The sequence below is a fragment of the Lissotriton vulgaris genome, chromosome 11, assembly GCF_964263255.1.
Source record: "Lissotriton vulgaris chromosome 11, aLisVul1.2, whole genome shotgun sequence".
NCBI lineage: Eukaryota > Metazoa > Chordata > Amphibia > Caudata > Salamandridae > Lissotriton > Lissotriton vulgaris.
This window is the reverse complement of record NC_141699.1, coordinates 1,085,280,021-1,085,300,547: the sequence shown is the minus strand read 5'-3', so window position 1 is coordinate 1,085,300,547 and position 20,527 is coordinate 1,085,280,021. Positions and strand designations below refer to the sequence as shown.

The 20,527-nt window shown below is 47.1% G+C and overlaps 1 protein-coding gene across 24 annotated transcripts in view; it reads left to right on the top strand.

Moving 5' to 3' along the window:
* Positions 1 to 20,527, top strand: part of LRCH3 (leucine rich repeats and calponin homology domain containing 3) — a 345,591-nt gene that overhangs the window by 170,579 nt on the left and 154,485 nt on the right. For all 24 annotated transcript variants that reach the window (XM_086944592.1, XM_086944588.1, XM_086944587.1 and 21 more), the window contains exons 5-6: positions 10,520 to 10,656; positions 11,847 to 11,956. In XM_086944592.1, coding sequence (XP_086800718.1) covers positions 10,520 to 10,656; positions 11,847 to 11,956 — 247 coding nt within the window. The remainder of the gene's footprint in view (positions 1 to 10,519; positions 10,657 to 11,846; positions 11,957 to 20,527) is intronic.

The following is a 20,527-nucleotide window of genomic DNA, read 5'->3' as shown; positions in this document are numbered from 1 at the left end:
CAGGAGTGGGGGCTCGTTTGCAGCACCCGTCTTCTAGACGAAAGCAACCAAAAAAATTAATCACCTGCCCTCTGCCATGTCGAATGTAATTTGAGAGAGCTCAGCGTTTCCCAGCGGAAAATCTAACTCGGTTTACTATGAGGCTGCTGGGATTGGTTGCCGTGGTTTTCTTACAAATAGAAAAGAAAATCTGTTCTGCCTGTGCAGGAGTGGGGGCTCGTTTGCAGCACCCGTCTTCTAGACGAAGGCAACCAAAAAAAATAATCACCTGCCCTCTGCCATGTCGAATGTAATTTGAGAGAGCTCAGCATTTCCCGGCGGAAAATCTAACTCGGTTTACTATGAGGCTGCTGGGATTGGTTGCTGTGGTTTTCTTACAATTAGAAAAGAAAATCTGTTCGTGTTGAGATTAAATAGCAGGCGCGCCACAAGGGGGATCAATGCTGCTGCTGCTTGGCCTTTTGTGATCCGCAGGCACAAGGTTGTGCCTGTGTCACCCCGCTGCAATATTGGCCTCGGTCCCAGATTCACAGCGTATTCAATTGCAGACCTTTCGCCAACTTAAAGGGCTTCCCCATTCCGGCGTTGCTCATTTGTGAACTGTAGAGTAATTTTTTGTATCCATTGCCACTGGCATCACTCCAGTGAGAGGGAAGGAAAAAAAACAAGCAACATAGAGTGGTCAGGCGAAGGGGTAGGGCAAGCAACAACAATAGTGCAAAAAACAATGCAGAAGGGACGGGGCAAGAAACAACGTTAGTACAAGTAATAAAAAGAAGCAGCAAGGACAGGCCAAGCAACAACGTTGGGGGCATTGGTGAGAAGGACAGCACAAGCAACAAAGAGGAAGTAGAGGGTGCAAGCAATAATGTAGGAGGGGGGGTGCAAGCAACAACATGGAGCGGGATAAAAAGGTGGGAGGAGAAGGTCTGCAATATATGCGCTGTTGTGGTGTGCTGCAAGTAAAATAAAAAATAACTCAGAAAGCAAAAGTAGGGGAAGGACACGGGGCAAGGAAGTAGTACTTAGGCAATTTCCAGAAGAAGGAAAAATACACGAAGAGAAAGTAAAGCAGGCACATGCTGAGCAAATGGCAAGCAAAGGGCGGGCTCTAAGGGTCACAAGCGACAGCAAATTTTGGATAACATTAAATAAATGCACGCACGGAGACAAAGTGAAATAATGCGTCACCAACACGTACCTGATAATGCAGAGCCGCAGTGAAACTGAAAGTACGGCAGGCCGGCCAGCCATGATTAATTAGGGGAGGAGAAGCCGCAGAGCGCACGCTGGGCGAAGCCCTTTGATGTGCTGTGCGGCCGTGAATGCGCGTGCTTGTTTGGTCACGTGATTCACGTGAACTTAATGAAAACCGCAGCGCAAGAAGCCCTTGGTTTGACGAGGATTTGGAGCACTTGAATTCTCGCTCCGCTCAATGCGCTTGCGCGCATTGATAGGTCGCGAGACCTAAAAAACGATCCCTCTGCATGAGTAATGTGTTTTTTACACTACACTCCAGTCGCACCAAGGCGGTCTATAGGTTCTAGTATACTGTAGCAGAGGCGCCACATACACCAGCGTGAATACAATTTATGTCCAGATTAGCCTATACTTGTCCATTTTAGCCTGCTAGATCAATAACAAGTCCATCCTTAGTGGGTGCAAATATTGTAGGGATTGAGTCGGCCAGTAAACATTGTCACGTAGATTACATGCATCTTACTTTGTTTTGCCTCGCCTCCTTAGTTTTGCCTATGTTGCAAACGAACATCTCTGGTAGTCCAACTAGAAGAGTGAATACCTTTCTTGATGTTCATTGTTCTAAAGTATTCAGTTAATCTTGCTATCTAGAAGATGCTTCTCATCAAGATGAATTATATCTGCCTTAATATTACAAATTTCGTGCAAAATTCTATTTTGTTTACCCTCGGAATTAGACCCTGGGCATTCCATGGATCTGTTTCTACAGCTGAATCTAAAAAGCTTAGTTTTCAGTTTTCATCTTACAGAATTCCATGAATGTAGGCATCATAAAAATTGAATTTCTTAGTTTACTCTACTGAATCTAATTTTCGGATGGCTTCTAACCACAGATTCCTCATTTAAGAGTATGTCCCAGGCTCCGGTTCCGAGTTGTTGGTTTTTCGATGACTACCAAACCTTTTCTCAGTGTGCTAGGGAATGATGTCCTAATCGAAAACAACAGAATCCAAGCTGTGCTGTGACTGCTGGAAGCAGATGTAGGTCAGAAAATGGCACCAGCTGTGTCTTTGGTTCCTCAGTTAAGGACACTCTATTCCAAGTAGTGAGAAAATGGCACCATTGTATACACTTAGGTGATTCGAGACCGAAGGCAACACTGTATGTTGCAGAGCACATTAAGTGTCCTTCTTATAGATCCCTCTCCAAGTCACAGGCCCGGACCTGGTCCCAGTCAAAGGGTTGTTCCCACGACCGTTGTTTCCCTTTCCTCCAGTCTTCCGTTAAGTCTCACTGTCAAAAAGCGAAGAAGGACTCCCCACTCCAACTTCAAGGAGAAGACACGAGTGTCAAGAATTTAGGCTCACTTGTCGAGGTCACCATTCACAGTGCTGATTCCTCAATTAGTCTCGATGTACCGGTAGTTCCCCAGGCCGTCCTCAACCCCTGCGGCAGACCAAGGTCTTCAGAGAGGCCATGAAGCAAATAGTCAGTGTGCTTCCAGTTCGCTCTAGGGCGCCTCCAGGTCCCATGGAATCCCAATGTTGACACACGTCAGACCCTGAACTAATGCTGGCCTGAGCCCGACTGATCTCACACTTTGAAATTACGAAACACAACTGGTTGTCATGAATCTACTCTTACCTTGTGACTCTCGTGTGTCACAAATAACACAAGAGGTTCCATTATCTTCTTGGTTCTGACTCTGTGCCAGAGCATGGTGCATCCACAGATGTTGATAATTATGGTGAGGGGCATGGCTAGCTACCCCTCATTACACTGATGCCGTTTACCTTGATTTACAGAATGCCAGTGGGCTTCATACCTCTTCTGAGACAGAGCTTGTATCACCACAAGGGCCGCCAATGAAAGAGTGCCCCATTTCCTATGGTGTTTCAGAGGGCAGTTTAGGTAGTAGAGTTACAGACGCCATCCATTGTGAATAAAACTGTTTTGACAAATTCTGCAAATGGAGACCGCAATATCCGAGCCTTTACTTCATTTAAAAATGCTCTCATTTATACTCTGATGGCGACTTGTTGGACACATTTTTGATTTCATGACATGGGTAAAAGGGTAAGATCCCTCAAAAAAACTCGATCCTAAAGTACTGGTGTGGTGCTGCTTGTTTGAAACATTGTTCTTGTTGACCGGTGAGCAGACAGGTGGCCAGATGTCACACACTGGCTCCTAGAGACCTGATTGTCTTACGAAGCACCCCACTCCAGGGAGCCTTATGTTCGAGGCATGTGGGCTGCTGAATTCATATCTGTGCATAGATCGCCGCCTAGTGTTGGGTCCGGATGATTGCACATTGTTGTCCTGGAAGAGTCTTCGAAGTATCACGAGATAGGTGGCTCCTCCCCTGGACTACAGTGCGCATGGGCATCGCCTCCATCCCCAGATTGTTTTTTTCCGCCATTGGGTTCGGATGTGTTTCGGTTCCCTCTGTCGGAATCGATAGTTGTTAAACTTTTCTAACTCGAGACCAAAAGGTCTGTAGGCTGAGCGTCGGTATCGTTTCGTTCGGGTTTCTTGTCTGTTTCTCAGCTCCGAACTCTTGCTACCCATCCGCGTGCTCTCGGCGCGGACGGGCCTACTCTACGCTCCAGCCATGGAACGAACTCCGTTCAAGAGGTGCCCGGTGTGCACCTCCAAGTATTCACACCTCGATGTGCACCCTGTGTGCAACAAATGTTTGTCACCGGACCATGACGAGGCCAGATGTATGGCCTGCTCGAAGTTCCGGTGTAAGAAAACTCTCAAGATTCGTCGGGCCGCTAGACTCCAGGCCCAGTTATCGGCTACCCCGGCGCCCCCGCCAGACAACATCTTCGAGGAATTTGTTGAAGACGACGACGCCATACAGGTTTCGGACTCTAGTCCCGCGTCCGAGGGGGATGCCTACGACGCGGGTGATGAGGACTTTGACGAAGCCGGCGACGAGGTAGGGGACGACGATAGGGCCATTGCCACCGTGGGGGATAGCTCGGAGGAAGAGCATCCCCGAACTGACTCAGGGGTCAACCCCCTTCATGCGGCCCAGGTCGAGGGATCGCCTTCGGGCCTTACCCAAGACCTCGTTACTAGTCCAACAGCCCCGCCTCCGGGCCCGGTCACGGACATTTCTGAGGCGCCACTCCCGTTAACAAAAACGAAAGTGAAGCCATCGGGATCCACTCCCCCGGTTTCGAAACGGAAAGTGAAAGCTGCGCTGGTGCAGAAGGCTCTGGAGGCGTCAACTTCCAAACAATTCAAGATGGCCGACTTGAAGAGCCACGCCAAGATGGCCGACCCGAAGCCCTCAGGGTCGACGGCGAAGTCGACCGACGCGGCTGCGTCGGCGCCGAAGATGGTCGTGGTCGATGACCCGAGGAAGGCTCAGAAGAAGCGTCAAGGCGATGCCGCGGCCCAGGCTTCGCCGGCGCCGGCCCTCGGGGACAAGGAACGTGATGTGTCGGCTCCGAAGAAGGTGCCTTTCGCCGAACCGACTCCCGACTCGGGGAGATCGCTCGAGCCGGTCAAGCCCTCTCCAGCCTTAACCAAAAAGGTCGCGGAATCCCTGCAACGGCTTCGGAAGGACACTGTGGTTCCCGAACCAGGAGATGTGGCGCCGAAGCACACACCTAAGCCCGCGCAGACGCCTATCCCCTTTACCCTGCCGCCGAAGTCGACGCCGAAGGCTTTCGCGCCAAAGCATGGGGCAGGCGTGCCCTCGAAGGAGGTATCGACGCCCAAAGCGGCATTAGTGGTGTCGAAGCCTCGGCTCCAGCCACTTGCAGAGGAAGAGCGTCGAGAGGTCATCATCGACGCCAATACTGGGAAGCTGTCTCTCCTCAAAAGAAAAATCACCACAGAGCCGGTGTTGGAACATTTTCGGATTCCTCTCAAAAATAAGAAGGATTCTGCGGGTACTTCGGCCCCGATAGAGCCTATGTCTCCACAAGCCTTAGAACACTCGCCAACGCGTTCCAATGCAGGGGATGCTGACGATGAGGAGGTCGAGTACAACTATCCGGCGTACTCGGATCCAGAGGAGGAACATGAACCTTGGTCTGCCGGAGGCGACCCAGAGGACCCGCAGTCGGGTCAGGAACCGCAGCTTTTTGCGGCAAAGACTTCACCGACGGAGGACTCGGCAGCCTTCAACGCTTTGATTGAAAGAGCTGCAGCTAACCATGATGTCGAGCTGCACTCAGACCCTGTGGATGTGGACTTTTTGTTTGACACTTTCTCAGTGGCTGAAAAGTCAGTCAAGACACTGCCAATGCTCAAGGGTGTGCTGAAGCACGCGACGGAGGTCTTCAAGGAGCCCACTCGGGCGCGTGTCATCAATCCTCGCATTGATAAGAAATATAAGGCAGCGCCCTCGGATCCAACATACATCAAGGGACACTTGCCACTGGACTCGTTGGTTGTATCCAACGCAAGAAAGAGGGCGAACTCGCAGACCACTGGTGACGCTCCTCCCCCAGACAAAGAGTCGAAAATATTTGAGGCCTCAGGGAAAAGGATTGCTGCATAGGCAGCTAATATTTGGCGAATCTCAAACACACAGGCCCTACTTGCACGCTACGATAGGGCTCATTATGACACCTTAGAATCACTACTGCAACACTTACCTGACCAGTACAAGGAGGCAGGAGAAATTTTAATTCAGGAGGGAAAGCTCATCACAAACGCTTCCATCAAGTGTGCGCTGGACGTGGCTGATACAGCCTCCAGGGCCATCAACACTAGCGTGTTGCTAAGAAGACACGCATGGCTTAGGATATCGGGTTTCAAACCGGATATACAAACAACCATCCTGAACCAAACAGTTAATCCTGACCACCTGTTCGGCCCAGAGGTGGATGCGACCCTGGAAAAGATGAAAAAAGATACAGACACTGCCAAGTCTATGGGGGCCCTCCAGTCTCAGCAGTTTCGGGGTGGTTCCTTTCGCCGCTCCAATACCAGAGGCACCTCAAGGGGTCAGGCATCGCAGTCCACACAGTATTATAAAAGTAATACCCAAACCTCATACACCAACAAGGGTAGAGGTGGCTACAGAGGCAACAACATCAAGGGCAGGGGACGTGGAAACAACAGCTCCAGGTCCACCACCGCCAACAAGCAGTGATGTCTTGTCACTGCCCCCCGACCACACAACACCGGTCGGGGGGGAGACTCCAGCAGTTCCTGCCCGCGTGGAAATCCATCACCACGGACAGGTGGGTCAAGTCTCTTATCCAGTACGGTTACTGTCTGGAACTTACTTCCACTCCACCAAACATACCCCCAATAAGCCGTCCTATGTCCGGCGAGCACTTGCACTTGTTGCAGCAGGAAGTTCAAGTCATGCTGCAAAAAGGGGCAATAGAGCTCGTCCCTCTGCAGGAAAGGGGAGCAGGGGTTTACTCCCTGTATTTTCTAATCCCCAAAAAGGACGGATCCCTCAGGCCCATCCTGGACCTCAGGCCCCTCAACTGGTACATTCTCTCGGAGCACTTCCATATGCTCACGTTACAGCAGGTACTCCCTCTGCTTCAGCAGGGGGACTTCCTGGCTACGCTGGATCTAAAAGATGCATACTTTCATATCCCCCTGCATCCTTCCCACAGAAAGTATCTCAGATTTACGATTCAAGACCAGCATTACCAGTTCAGGGTTCTGCCGTTCGGGGTCACCACAGCGCCAAGGGTCTTTACAAAGTGCCTGGCGACTGTGGCGGCGCATCTACGACGCCAAAACGTCCACGTCTATCCTTATCTGGACGACTGGCTCATTCAGGCAAAAACAGAACAGCAGTGCGCCGAACACGTGTCCCGCACCATTCATCTCCTGCACGATCTGGGATTCTCTCTGAACTACCCAAAATCCCATCTCCAGCCCGCCCATGTACGGCAGTATCTGGGCGCGACGATAAACACTCTGGCGGCCACTGCGCAGCCAAATTCAGTGAGAATCGCCAGTATCCAAACGCTGATCCAACGATTCAGGCCCCAGCACTCGCTTCCAGCGAAAGTGTTCATGCAGTTGATAGGCATGATGGCCTCCTGCATCTCCATTGTCCCGCACGCGAGACTACATATGCGTCCGCTTCAGGAGTGCCTGGCACGTCAGTGGACTCAGGCTCATGGGCAGCTAACAGACCTAGTGTTGGTGAGCGGCCGGGCGTACAACTCTCTGCATTGGTGGAATCCACAAAACCTTTGCCAGGGCCGACCGTTCCAGGAGCCTGTGCCACAGATTATCCTGACAATGGACGCTTCTCTCCAGGGATGGGGAGCTCATGTACTCCACTACACAGTGCAGGGACTATGGACACTACAGCAAAGGAAGATGCACATCAATGTGTTGGAACTGATGGCAATCTTCATGGCCTTGAAGGCGTTCAAAGTACATCTGTGCAACAAGGTCGTGTTGATCCGGATGGACAACATGACAGCCATGTACTACATTCAGAAGCAGGGAGGCACACACTCTCCGCAGCTGTCTCATCTGGCTCAGAGCATGTGGAAGTGGGCCATTCAGAGGAACATCTTCCTCATGGCAGAGCATCTCCCGGGCAAGGACAACCAGATGGCGGACCTGCTCAGCAGGCACAGCCATCAAATGCACGAGTGGGAGATACATCCATCAGTACTCCAACCGTACTTCCAAAGGTGGGGTCATCCAGAGATAGACCTGTTCGCCACAAAGGAGAACGCAAAATGCCAAAGCTTCGCCGCCAGGTTCCCACACCCGCAATCACAGGGCAATGCGATGTGGATGAACTGGTCAGGCAGATTTGCGTACGCTTTTCCCCCAGCACCTCTGATACCTCTGGTGGCACGCAAGCTCAGGCAGCACTCGATGACTCTCATCCTGGTTGCTCCAACGTGGGCTCGCCAACCGTGGTACACCACGTTTCTGGAACTCTCCGTGGTACCGCATCAAAGGCTTCATCTCACTCCCAGCCTTCTGACGCAGAGCCATGGCGACATTCAGCACCCAGATCCGCAACAGCTCAACCTGGCGATCTGGCTCCTGAAGTCCTAGAGTTTGGCTACCTCAATCTTCCTCCCGATTGCATGAACATCATTCGGGAGGCAAGGAAGCCCACTACTAGAGCTTGTTATGCGGCTAAATGGAAGAGGTTTGTCATTTACTGTGTTAACCACGATATTGACCCGCTAGATGCTTCCATTCAAAACATCATTTGTTACCTGTTCCACCTGTATCAATGCAATTTGGCGTACTCTTCCATCCGCATTCACCTGTCTGCTATGGCAGCATACCTCCAGAATAGGCAACACCTGTCATTTTTAAGGTCCCTGCTATCAAGGCTTTTCTGGAAGGACTCAAGAGAGTCATTCCACCAAGGACCCCACCAGCTCCAGAATGGAACCTCAATGTGGTTCTTACAAGACTGATGGGTCCTCCCTTTGAGCCACTGCACTCTTGTGAGCTTCAGTTTCTGACTTGGAAGGTTGCTTTCTTAGTAGCAATTACATCGCTACGGAGGGTTAGCGAGTTGCAGGCGCTCACCATCCAAGAACCTTTCTTCCAAGTACATGCTAACAGGGTTGTGCTCCGCACTAACCCTAAATTCTTACCCAAGGTTGTATCTCAATTCCATATGAACCAGACAATTGAGTTGCCGGTGTTTTTCCAAAACCCAGAGACGCTGGCGGAGCGAATGCTCCACACCCTTGATGTTAAAAGAGCCTTGATGTACTACGTGGACAGGACAAAAGATTTTCGCAAAACCAAGCAGCTTTTCGTTGCTTTTGCCTCACACCACAAGGGAAACGCTATCTCCAAAGCTGGGATCGCTAGGTGGATCGTGAAATGCATTCAAATCTGTTACGCTAAAGCTAAACGCACTCTCACTATCCCACCAAGAGCCCACTCCACCAGGAAGTTGGGGGCCTCTATGGCTTTCCTAGGTAACATTCCCTTAGAAGATATTTGTAGGGCAGCCACATGGTCTACTACACATACTTTCACTAAACATTACTGTGTAGACGTGCACTCCAAACAGCAGGCAGCTGTTGGTCAGGCTGTTCTCAAAACGCTTTTTCAGACTGCTGCAGCTGGCACGGGCGGCTGCCGCTAATGGAGGGACTGCTATGTATTCTATGCACAGATATGAATTCAGCAGCCCACATGCCTCGAACTGCAAATGCTACTTACCAGTATGCATCTGTTCTTGGCATGTAGGGCTGCTGACATTCATATCGCCCACCCTCCTCCCCGGCGCCTGTAGCAGCTGCAGTCTTCATATATGTATATGCTCATAGCATGGTCATCACTCACATACTTCACTCCATCTCTGCCAATGGCTAAAAACAATCTGGGGATGGAGGCGATGCCCATGCGCACTGTAGTCCAGGGGAGGAGCCACCTATTTCGTGATACTTCGAAGACTCTTCCAGGACAACAATGTGCAATCATCCGGACCCAACACTAGGCGGCGATCTATGCACAGATATGAATGTCAGCAGCCCTACATGCCAAGAACAGATGCATACTGGTAAGTAGCATTTGCATTTTCAGGCATTGGTCATAAGGTGGATTCCAGTTCATTTGTCCCCCACTCTTATGGTTGGAGATTCCAAATGGATTGATGCCTTAGACATACTTATGTTTTCTTTGAGGGTTTGGTAGTGCAGTCTGTAACCACATTCTGTGTGTTTGGCTGATACACCTATGCCCTTTGGGACAGTAACTATCGAGATAGTGCTGGTAATCCCAGACGTCCTTTGGCTTCTGTAGCTCAGACAATACATGATGGGCAGTATGCGACCAAGTATGCTATCCTTGCTGGTCTGGTAACCAGATTGCTTTAACAGGGTCAGCAGTACCTGTATCCACAATTGTTAACACCCTGCATCTGAAGGTGCAGAAAACAAAAAGATAAGAAACTGACGACAGTGCGCCAGGGTGGCAGTCATTACTGTGGCAGTATGGAACCAATATTGAACCGCTCAATCCCATCTAGCCAAAATACCTCCAGATCCAGTCTGACTCGGGAAGATATTTTTATGGTGGGGACTTTGTGGTTAGATGGAGTAGCCACCTGAAGGAGTGTTAGTGAAGGAAAGTAACTTATTCTTTTTCTCACCCTCCCTTCCTTTAAATTCTCATCCTTCGTATCCATCCTCCTCTGCAACCATCTTAGCCCTCCAGCCAAGTCGCTCCCATTGTTCAATGTTGGGTTGTTGCAGTTGAATTTCTAATCGTACTCTTGAATACTTGTTTGTCGGATTCCTTTTAGTAATATTTTAAATGTATTAATGCCTTAAGGTGATCTTTAATTGTCTTTGATGAGATAAACAATTGTTTTTTGCAGAGCTTGCTGAGCTTCCTTTGGTTCGAATAGATTGCTCCTGCAATAAAATAACCACAATTCCAGTGTGTTATCGCAATCTCCGGCACCTACAAATCATTGCACTAGAAAACAACCCTCTCCAGTCTCCCCCTGCACAGGTGAGCTCTTCCTTGGTCAGGGATGGTGAGTGTGGGTTCAGTACTTCTATGCCTGTTCTTTGGTTATCAAACAAATAGTAGTGCTCCTGTCAGACAGAGTAGATGTACACCATGTAGAAGTGGTGAGTGATGATACCACAAAGACCATCCAATGCACAACCAATATATTGCACACTAAACATAATAAGTTTGTTGGGTGCTATTGTTACTTGCAGATGTAGCCAGTCATTCTAAATCTATTGGAGGCGAATTTCACATGAATAAATGGTATCTTGGTTTGCGGTGCTTAGTAGGTATGTTTGTTCAGTTGTGTGTTTTCATAATGTGACATGGACTAGGTGAGGGGTGATTTACTGTCCCATGCTGAAACGTATTATTAAACATTTGTTAATGTGTTGGCAAAAATCACTTCCAACTGTAGTGCACCCTTCCTTTTGCATTGCCAGCTGCCGCTTTGACTTTTTACCCTGTGTGGTAGGTGGTTGGTACCAGAGCTAGTATGGGCCGTGTTTTTGTGGACTTCTATGATTACCTCATTCATGTGCTACCAAGAGTAAAACGTGGGTGGCTCAGATGTGACCGCTTATCTGCAGGTCAATACTGAGTTGTATCTACGGATAGCTCTGGATTGGGACTAGTATGTGATGTTGGTGTGCAAATGATCAATAACAAGTGAGGGGTGGTGTGACATGACATATGATGTTGGATATCAGTAGTGAATTGGCGACCCACATACTTGCTGGGTTAGAATAGCTTCCCAGACAGGATGCAGCTGCCTGAGCAGGGACATACCTCGGTGCCTCCAATTTCAAATGAGAAGGGGACACGTTCGGACTAAATGTAAAAGACAGTCTTATTTGTGGATTTTTCCAGTAGTGAATGAGTATGAAGTGGCACACCTTAACAAAGGTTTTTTTATCAGATGTGCCGTGTCTAATGTACTGTTCAGAACTCCTTCTTGACAAAACTAACAAGTAGTTCAATCAGCATTTGGATTTCTGTTCTACAGAATGAGTGTCCCTAACATGCTAATATCTGGCCTCTGCTTTTTGTCGTTGGACAGTATTGGAGGTTGTAGGCAGCATGTACCTGCTATTTTCAAGCATTAGTTTGGTGAACAGCTTTAGACATCTGAGTAAAGAATGAGTTGACCCTAAATCGCCTCTGTACATTATTTATTTATCTTTCAGATCTGTATAAAAGGCAAAATTCACATATTTAAGTTTCTTAACATGGAAGCCTGCAAAATAGCCCCTGAGCTACCAGATTTCGACCGAAGACCGTTGGGCTTTGGCTCTTGGTAAGTCTGCTTTAATATCATTGGCATTTTGTTTGGTCTTTGTGGGTTGAAACAACATGAAGATTGTGCTGCCCCTAGTAGTACTTTATTGAGCAGGTATTTTTAGAAATAAAATATCACTACGAATGCAACCACTAGTGTTTGTAGTGGGATTGTCAGTCTTACTTCTACTGTTTGGTCTGAGGCTTCAGATGGACTTCTCTTCATACTGTCCAACTTGGTGATTGTCACAAGATCCAAATAGCACCTGGCTGTATCTGGTTTAGGCTTCAGTCTTGGTACTGCTACTGTTTTACAGCTGCAATTGTTCATCTAACCCACTTAGTGACTGCCTTTCCACCCACATTCTGCTGTTTGACACAGACCTGTGTGCCATTTCAGTTGATAATTTCTACTTTGCTAGTTTGGACAGTGGATCTGTGCATTGTCTTCATTTTGCCTCCTTTACTTAGTTGATGGTTCCATGCGCCCATTTCCACTTGTTCCTGGAGCTAGTTGCTCTCCATCTTGCACCCCCCCACATTTGTCAGTTCGATGCATATCCTCCTCACTGCATACCGAGGTGTTTCTGGTTATACCTGGGCACCTGCTAGCATTATGAATGATAGGGATATAACCATTGTCAACGTAACTGCTTACTTGTGTTTCTTTCTTCAGTAGTGTTCCATCTGGTACCCTTACGTCCAACTTACACATTGAAACCTATTCACGTTTACTTCAGTCTTGATCTGCACATTGAGTTTTCTTTGTTTGATGTTTTGTGTGCATTTCATCTCATTTTATTGTGTATTTTCTTTTCAGATCAAATTTCCCTTTAGTCTTTGAGTCTCTGTGGCACCACCAGTGTTTCACTTCCTTGTCCATTGTGGTGATATGTAATGAATTCAGGCAGTATCCATTCTGGATTGAACTCTGAGTTTAATTGCTCAATTTATACCTGTACTTACTACTTTATTCTGTTTACTGCATTAAAAGGTCCATGTAACTCAGTTCAGAAAATTTGGATTAATGCATTGATTATAACCTTTGAATTTTTGTTGCAAACTGTTACCGTAGTTAATACTGAAAAGTTACTAGACGTGTAATTTTGAATTATTTCTAGATGGCTTTCTTTGTATTGGAATTTTTGTTGCCCAATACATGAAATGGTACTTGATCATTCCATTAGACTGATGATGTGCTTCCTGAAGCCTTGACATAATCTTCCCTTTAGAGCCCTATAACTGTAAGGTGATATATCGAGAATTGAGGAGGCCTACCGCCTGTGGTTTATAATCTTTCAGGTGGAAACATTTCTGTATTTATAAAATCAAACCGGTCTACCCCCAAGTTTTCAAGGGTATCGGGCGCTGTTGCTTATTTGTTTGATTTATATAGAAATCAGAATGAACTATTAGAATAATCCCTGTGTGAGTATGCACAAATGAGCCATATCTCATTGGCAACAAGTTCTGGTCATTTACCAGTTTGCACGACTTCCACAAGTTACACCATACAAGCCAACCATAATGGATCCCTTCCAGTAAAGACAGAATACTACATTCTCCTCAGGGGCATATGCGTTAAAGAAACACCCATTAATAATTCTAATAAATACATAGCAGGGAAACTGCATAGAAGATATTCAAGAAAATAACATTGTTGAAAGACAGGTTGTTGGCAGCCTGCCCCTTCATGAGTAAAATAAACTTGAACAGATGTGTAAAATAACCCAAATAGTTACAGCTGTGACAGCCTTTCCCTTATTAGTTTACTTTTCTCAGTTGATGGGGTTGGCTGTGCAAGAGATGCATACAGCGAATTCTAAAGAGGGTTGGATTTGGAATTATTTATCTTTAGTACCTTTTGTCGCTCTATTTTTTGTTCGCCATCATTGACTGTTTGTTGGCATGTCTTTCCCCTTATAGTTTCAGATGTACGCCCCAAAAACCCTTTTGTATGGTTACCATCTTCAGATTATTTTTTCCACCGTTTGGCCAGGAACCAAGTGGAGTGCTTAAGAGGATTTAACAACTGAATATCAACCAAAATGTACACAATTGGTGAATAAACCGGCAAACAAAAGGACGCTGAGGACTTTAAAGAACACCAACAAAAAACGAATCCACATCAGGATTACTATCCGAGGAGCCCAAGCATACGGGCGGCCAGTGTGCAACGGAGGACCTGGGACAGATAAGGGAGAATGAGAATACTCCTTTTAGTTTCTCACCAAAGTTCCAACACAGATTTTACCAGAAAGACCCACACAGAGTCTGTAACCTCTGCCTTCCTAACGTTCATTGCACAGAAGGCTGCAAAGCGTCAGCTGAGTTCCAGCCCTAGACCCTGAAAGCAAAAGGCAAAAGAGGTTGGGCACACTAGTCGATGCAGTCCGACCAGAAGCAGCTCTTCGTATGACAACGAGGAGGAAAATGCAGAGGAAACGACTTGACGGAAGGAGAGGGCGCTGTAGCCAAATACAGGTAAGTCAATGTTAATAGAAACTTTGTGGCAGGTGAAGGCAGAAAATGATATCGGGTAACTCCTTTAAGCCCGCTGATAAACGAAGCTGAGATTTTCGAAATCAAAGTCCATAAAAGCCCCATCAACGTCAAAACACTTCAGTGACTGAAGGGTGGCAAAAGCAAAGAGCCCCACGGGTCCAAACAAAAGGACAGTAGGAGGCAACCCCTCTGGATCTGGAAAAACACTAACAGGTGACCAAGGGAGGGAGAACGAGGCAAAGGAAAAGGATGTATCATTTTTTTAAAGAGAAAAACGTAGCTGAGGTTTAAACAGGTGCTTGAGGTTGACAGCGAAAAGCAACACTTGAAGGCCGAAATGGTGGCTCCCTTACCAAAGAAGAAAGAATTTAAAGAGTCACTCAAGAGATTCTACACCCCAACTAGACCTGTGGAGATCAAGGCCCAGAAGAAGGGCACACCGAGATGGCGCTCCCAACAGCACCAGAAGCCCGGTAGGAATAGTAAGAGGGCTCTTCTATAAGGAAGAGGACCAAGGCGAAGAGGCCTCATTCCAAGAGCTCGAGGCCCACAATCGGGATTGAGAGGACCTCCATGCCAACAAGCCGTAACGGAAGTGCAATCCTAGCCTTGTCACCTTCACCATCTGATGACCTTGCTGTCAACAACACACTTATTTAAAGAGTGACTGCCACCTGGGTGGGCACTACTGAGAGAAGAGCATTCCAGTTTTACTGGAATCCTTCATGCCAATCCAGAGGAAAAAAACAATAGTCACCTATGTTGCTAAGCATCCTGGTTGAAAGAAAAGAAACCTATAGGGAACCAGCTTTCTCCAATGTAGTGGCCCGAGGGTTAAAAAGAAATGTAAATATTTCTCCAAGACATCCACCTTCATCAAGGGGAATGCAGTAGCAGACTCCTTTATTGTGACGACAAAAAGGAAGAGGGCACATGTCCCCTCTGGGGCTCACCACTGGACAAGGAGAGCAATAAGGTGGAAAGGGTAGGTCTGAAAAATGAAGGGAGCAGCTGTCATGCAGTGGAGGATTGTTAACTCTAAGATACTGATGTTATGTTTATTTGTATAGCATACTAATCACCGGCAAGGGGATCCAGGCCCTTGAACAGGTGTGTAGTCATGTGGTCCCCACTGCATTATTCGAAAGCCAGTTCTTCAGCTTCTTGCGAAACAGAAGTCCTGTTCTAGCCACCAGCAAAGTGAAGAAATTGAAGAACACATGCACTATTCTCTCAAACAATACAGAATGAGGGAAAAAATGATGATACATGACTGAAAGACCATCTCCAACACCATTGAGCACTAGATGCAGCAGAGCCAGCAAATAGGCAGATGTTTACTGGCACTACTGTGAGAAGACGCACCAGATTGTGAGTGTCAGGAGTTATACAAGAGGCTTATTCTTATGAGATAAACATGCCTTTCACACAGAACCGTTTCGCTACCTTGCTGGATGAAGCACTGCAACAAATCAAAAAGGACAGTGAGGCAGAAAATGCTATGGATGCTTTGCAGTTAGGAGGAACTTTCAGAAAGATGAGCCCCTCCTGCCAAAAGGCTGTGGGTAGAGGTAGCTTCCAAGCAAACATTCCTTAGTCTTTTGTTTCACAGCAGCTAACTTGCAACGCTCACCTCTACAGTGTCAATGAGGCCTAACACCACACAAATCCTTTCTAAGTGGATTTTGAACATTATACAACAGTGATTTTGCATAGAATTCTTACGAGAACTGCTGACAATTCCACTGTGATCTAAAGCCCACACCAAAACAGAGCTTACTCACTTGTGGCCAGAAACTGGGAAACTTTTCATAAAGCAAGCTATTGAAAAGATGCCAAAAAGGTGTAATTTAGCAATGTGTGTACTCCGTATACTTCCTGGTACTGAAACCAGATCAGACGCTAAAACCAATTGTGAACGTGAGACGATTTAGCTGGTTCATAAAAGTTCAGAGATTCAAAATGACCACATTCCAAGCAGTCGCACCTCCTCAAAATGACGTTGACTACCTCGCTACAATAGACTACAAAGATGTGCCTTCACCTGCTGCTGAATAGCAAACAAGAAGTTCACGAGGTGTGTCCTAAACACACACTACATTATCAGCTAAATGTATTTCCATATGGAATAAAATCTGCACCCAGGGTTTTCACAAAATGTCGAGCAGTGGTATCAAAGAATTTGAAAATGTAAAGTAACATGAATGCCCCTACCTGGACGATGGGTTGGCAAAGGCGAGCTTGTGAGCTAAATGCCTAAACAGCACCAGCAGTTTGATGCCAACACTTCACAAAATTCCCATCACATTGAATCATCAAAGTCATCACCAAAGCCCACAGAAAAAAGTATGTATTTCTGGGAACTACGGCTCTCTTATTCCGAAGAGAATCCTTGCTTTGCCAGAGCAAACTTGCCTTCACTAGAAAGGGCAATCTCTGAAAGTGAGGACAATGGTGAAGTTAATATACAACTTATTTCCCAGGCCAGGTTAGACATGCCGGGAGTCCAGGAATGGCTCCAACACTAATCTAAACGGGCAACCAGGAGCTGGGAGAATCTAGTGGTTGTCATAGAGATGGTGCAGAAAGAGATGCAATGGTGCAATATAGCAAACATTACGAGAGGCAGACCTTTGATGCCCCATACACTGGTGAGGAACACACAAGGAGAAAGTGAACATCAGAGGAAGTTGCAATCCGGAGGAGGCAACGCAACGCATAAATGTGTTAGAACTGATGTTTTCTTAACCCTGAAAGCCCTTCACTCACAAGTCAAGGGGAAAATGTCACACATATAGATGGATAATAGAACTACAATGTACAGACTGGGAGGTGCAACGTCACATATCCTGTTCAACTAGCCCACAACATATGGAGATGGGCCTTTCAAAAGGACTTCACTCTAAAAACCAAATACCTTCCAGGAGTTCAAAACCAAGAACCAGACAGGCCTCACATGCAAGCAGGAGCATCACACACTTGTGAGCTAAAGCTAGACGTAGTAGAAAATTGTGGAAAATATCTTCAGAGAGTGGGGCACTTTACAGATAGAACTTTTTGCAAAACAGGAAAATGCTGAAAGCCAAAACTTTGTATTCGGGTCCCCACACTATAGTTAAAAAGGGGATGCTTCAACAATAAACCCAGTTAGGGACATTTTTTATATGCTTTATCCCAAATCCCACAAATATCACTAATGCTAAGATAATGCAGTCACCCATGACATTACATCTGTCGGTTATACAGGTATGGTGCTGAATGGAATGGGGCAGGGTAATGAGGATGCCAACCCATCAGGACTTGCTAACTAGACAGAGGGACATGGGGAGTCAAGTATGCCACACAGAACCAGCCCCCATCAGCTTCGCAGCATAACACCTGAAGACCTTTGATTCGCACATCCAGGTCTTCCTCGAAAGATGCATGCAAATTTTAGGGGAGTGCACAATAGTACTGTGTAAATCAGTATAAAGCTGCACCTGTCCTCAGACATACTATGGGAAGTGATCTGAGTAGATCAAATGGTTTGTCCTCAAAACTGCAGCCACATTACGCAGTTTTATATTACTGAGATGTAAATGCTGATGGGGTTGTTGAAGTGTAAATTGTGAGATATTTGAACGCCAAGCCTGGATTCAGCGAGAATGCTTTCAGAGAACTTGCAGCCTGAGGCCTCCCTTATTTGCCTCCATTTAGGCCATTCAGCCAACTTCTCTGCAAAACATGAATGAACCGCAGGAGCCAGGGATTGTAGGGGAAGCTTTGGTAGTCCAGTTTTCTGAAGAGTGCAAATCTGTTTCTCTTCTCAACCTCCAATCTATTTAACTCTTTTTATTGAACTGGAGCACAATCACATTTTTGAGTGTTTTTCCTCCAGTGCCTCTGGCCGGATGCACGCGGGATACCCTGAGGCTCTTTGTTAGGTGGCCGTGATGAGGTCAGGGTGGTAGCAGTGCCTCTGGCCGGATGCAGTGAGCCACCCTGAAGCTCTTTGTTAGGTGGCCGTTATGAGGGCAGGGTGGTAGCAGCATTGCATTTAAGCACAATGTAACCCCATGTGCAGTGGGAGAAAGGGGAAAGGTGAGTTGTGAGCCATGTGGTGGGGCAAGATGGCCGCTGTGGCTTTGTAGAAGTCAGTCGCTAGATCCCTCTCTCCCACCCTAGATGGAAATAAGTTGCTGAATACGGTGAACACGGAGATACGGGGATGTGGATGTTGGTTGGTGTACTATCCCGTTTGACAGCAGGATTTCGCTGGACAACTTTTGTTAACGAAGGGGCAGCTCTTTTCGATTGCTGGAGAAAAGCAGTCTTTGCTTCTGAGCTAGCGCATAAGATGTCACAGAGAAGTAAAATGAATAAAGACAAGGATAAATCATCCGGACCGATTAAAGCCCAAGCAGTAAAGGAGGGCGCGATCCCAAAGATGCCAGGAAACATTGTTAAAAAACAGTCGGATCAGCTTAACCGACCTGCTAAAATAACAATGCTGAAGAATACGGAGAAACAAGAAAAACAAGAGAAGAAGTTCGAATCGAAACCTGAGACCCGACTTACAGCAAGCAAAGCTGTGAGAGAGACAGTCTTAGACACGGAAGCGAAACGCCAGCGAGCACAAGCGCTCACATCAAAGGAACAAATGCGGCAAGCTACATTACCGGAATCGTTTTCAGCGAAGTCACTCCCGCTCATTCAGGTACAAGTGCCTGATCCCCAGCAGCCCGGCGCAGCGAGCAGCGATCCACTTTCAGGGCAGAATGATACGGGATCCCCGAAAGTAGCAAACGGGCTAGATGCAGATGCCGGAAGCACAGCGCAGCAGCAAGCCGCGAGGACGCAGAGCGTCGAGGGCCCGGTTGCTGGGCAACCACGGGAGGCTCCAGGGAACAGCACGCAGCATGCAGAGGAGAGCGCGGAGGGTGAGAAGACGAGTGAGGAGGACGCCAGCTCAAGAGGTAACGCGCTGGAACAGCTTGAAAAGCACAATAACACTCAGATGTTAGACGCACTGAGAAACGTGGAACTTGGAATTAGCGCTAAAACTTTACTGCATACTGTGCCAAGCTGGGGAAGTACACAGAGCCTAAGGGATCAGCAAGAACTTGTATATGGTCAGGAGAATGGTAGAGTAGGAGGTAGAGATGACAGAGGCGCCAGGGGAGGCTCGCCAGAGTTCTTTTCTGTTAATGAGGGATCTGATACTACAGACATTAGTGGACCAGAAAACGAGGAAGAGGGAACTAGCACGGATCAGTCATCAGATTCTGAAACAAGTAAAGACTCAGGGAACCAAACGGCTAGAAAGAAAAAAAGAGCTGGAATAAGAAAAGAAAGTAGAGGGTCTAGAAGCAGCATGAATAAGAAATTGTCATGGGACTATGCTGCAACATCAGAGACATATCAAGAAAGAGATCAGAACGAGGGTGTAAATGAGGAAACAGGGAAACCGCAAAATGTGACACTGGAAATGCTATTTGGCACTTTAAAGCAGATGCATTCTGAGGCTAGAGCAGAAAGTAGGAGAGCAAAAAGAGACACAAAGAAGTTACAAGCCTCTCTTAGAAGAGTAAGTAGAAAACAGGAAGAAGTTGAAGCAAGAGTGACGCAAGTGGAAGAAAGAACTGGGAGAGTGGAGGATGAGGTAACAGACTGGAAATCATTCAAGGCAGAACAAGAAAAAGTGGTGGAGGACTTGCAATGGAAGTTGGAAGACTTTGAAAACCGTCAAAGGCGAAGCAATGTGAGACTTTTGGGACTGGAGGAAGGGCGGGAGGGCCAGGACCCGAGAGGTTATGTGGTAAAAATTCTCACTGAGGCTTTTCCAGATTCTAAGTGGCAATGGGACCTAGAGGTACAGAGGGCTCACAGATATCCTATGTTCAGAAAGAAGATCTACGGTGGGCAGGAAAAAGCGTTACCAAGGGCTATGCTGGTTTTTTTAGGAAACTTCTTAGCAAGGCAGGAAATAATTGACAAGGCTAGGCCTGATGCTAGAAAGACGGCTGATGGGAACACCTTCTTTGCTAGGCCTGATTTCTGCCATGTCACAGTGGAAAGACGGTGGAAATTAAGGCAGTTGATAACT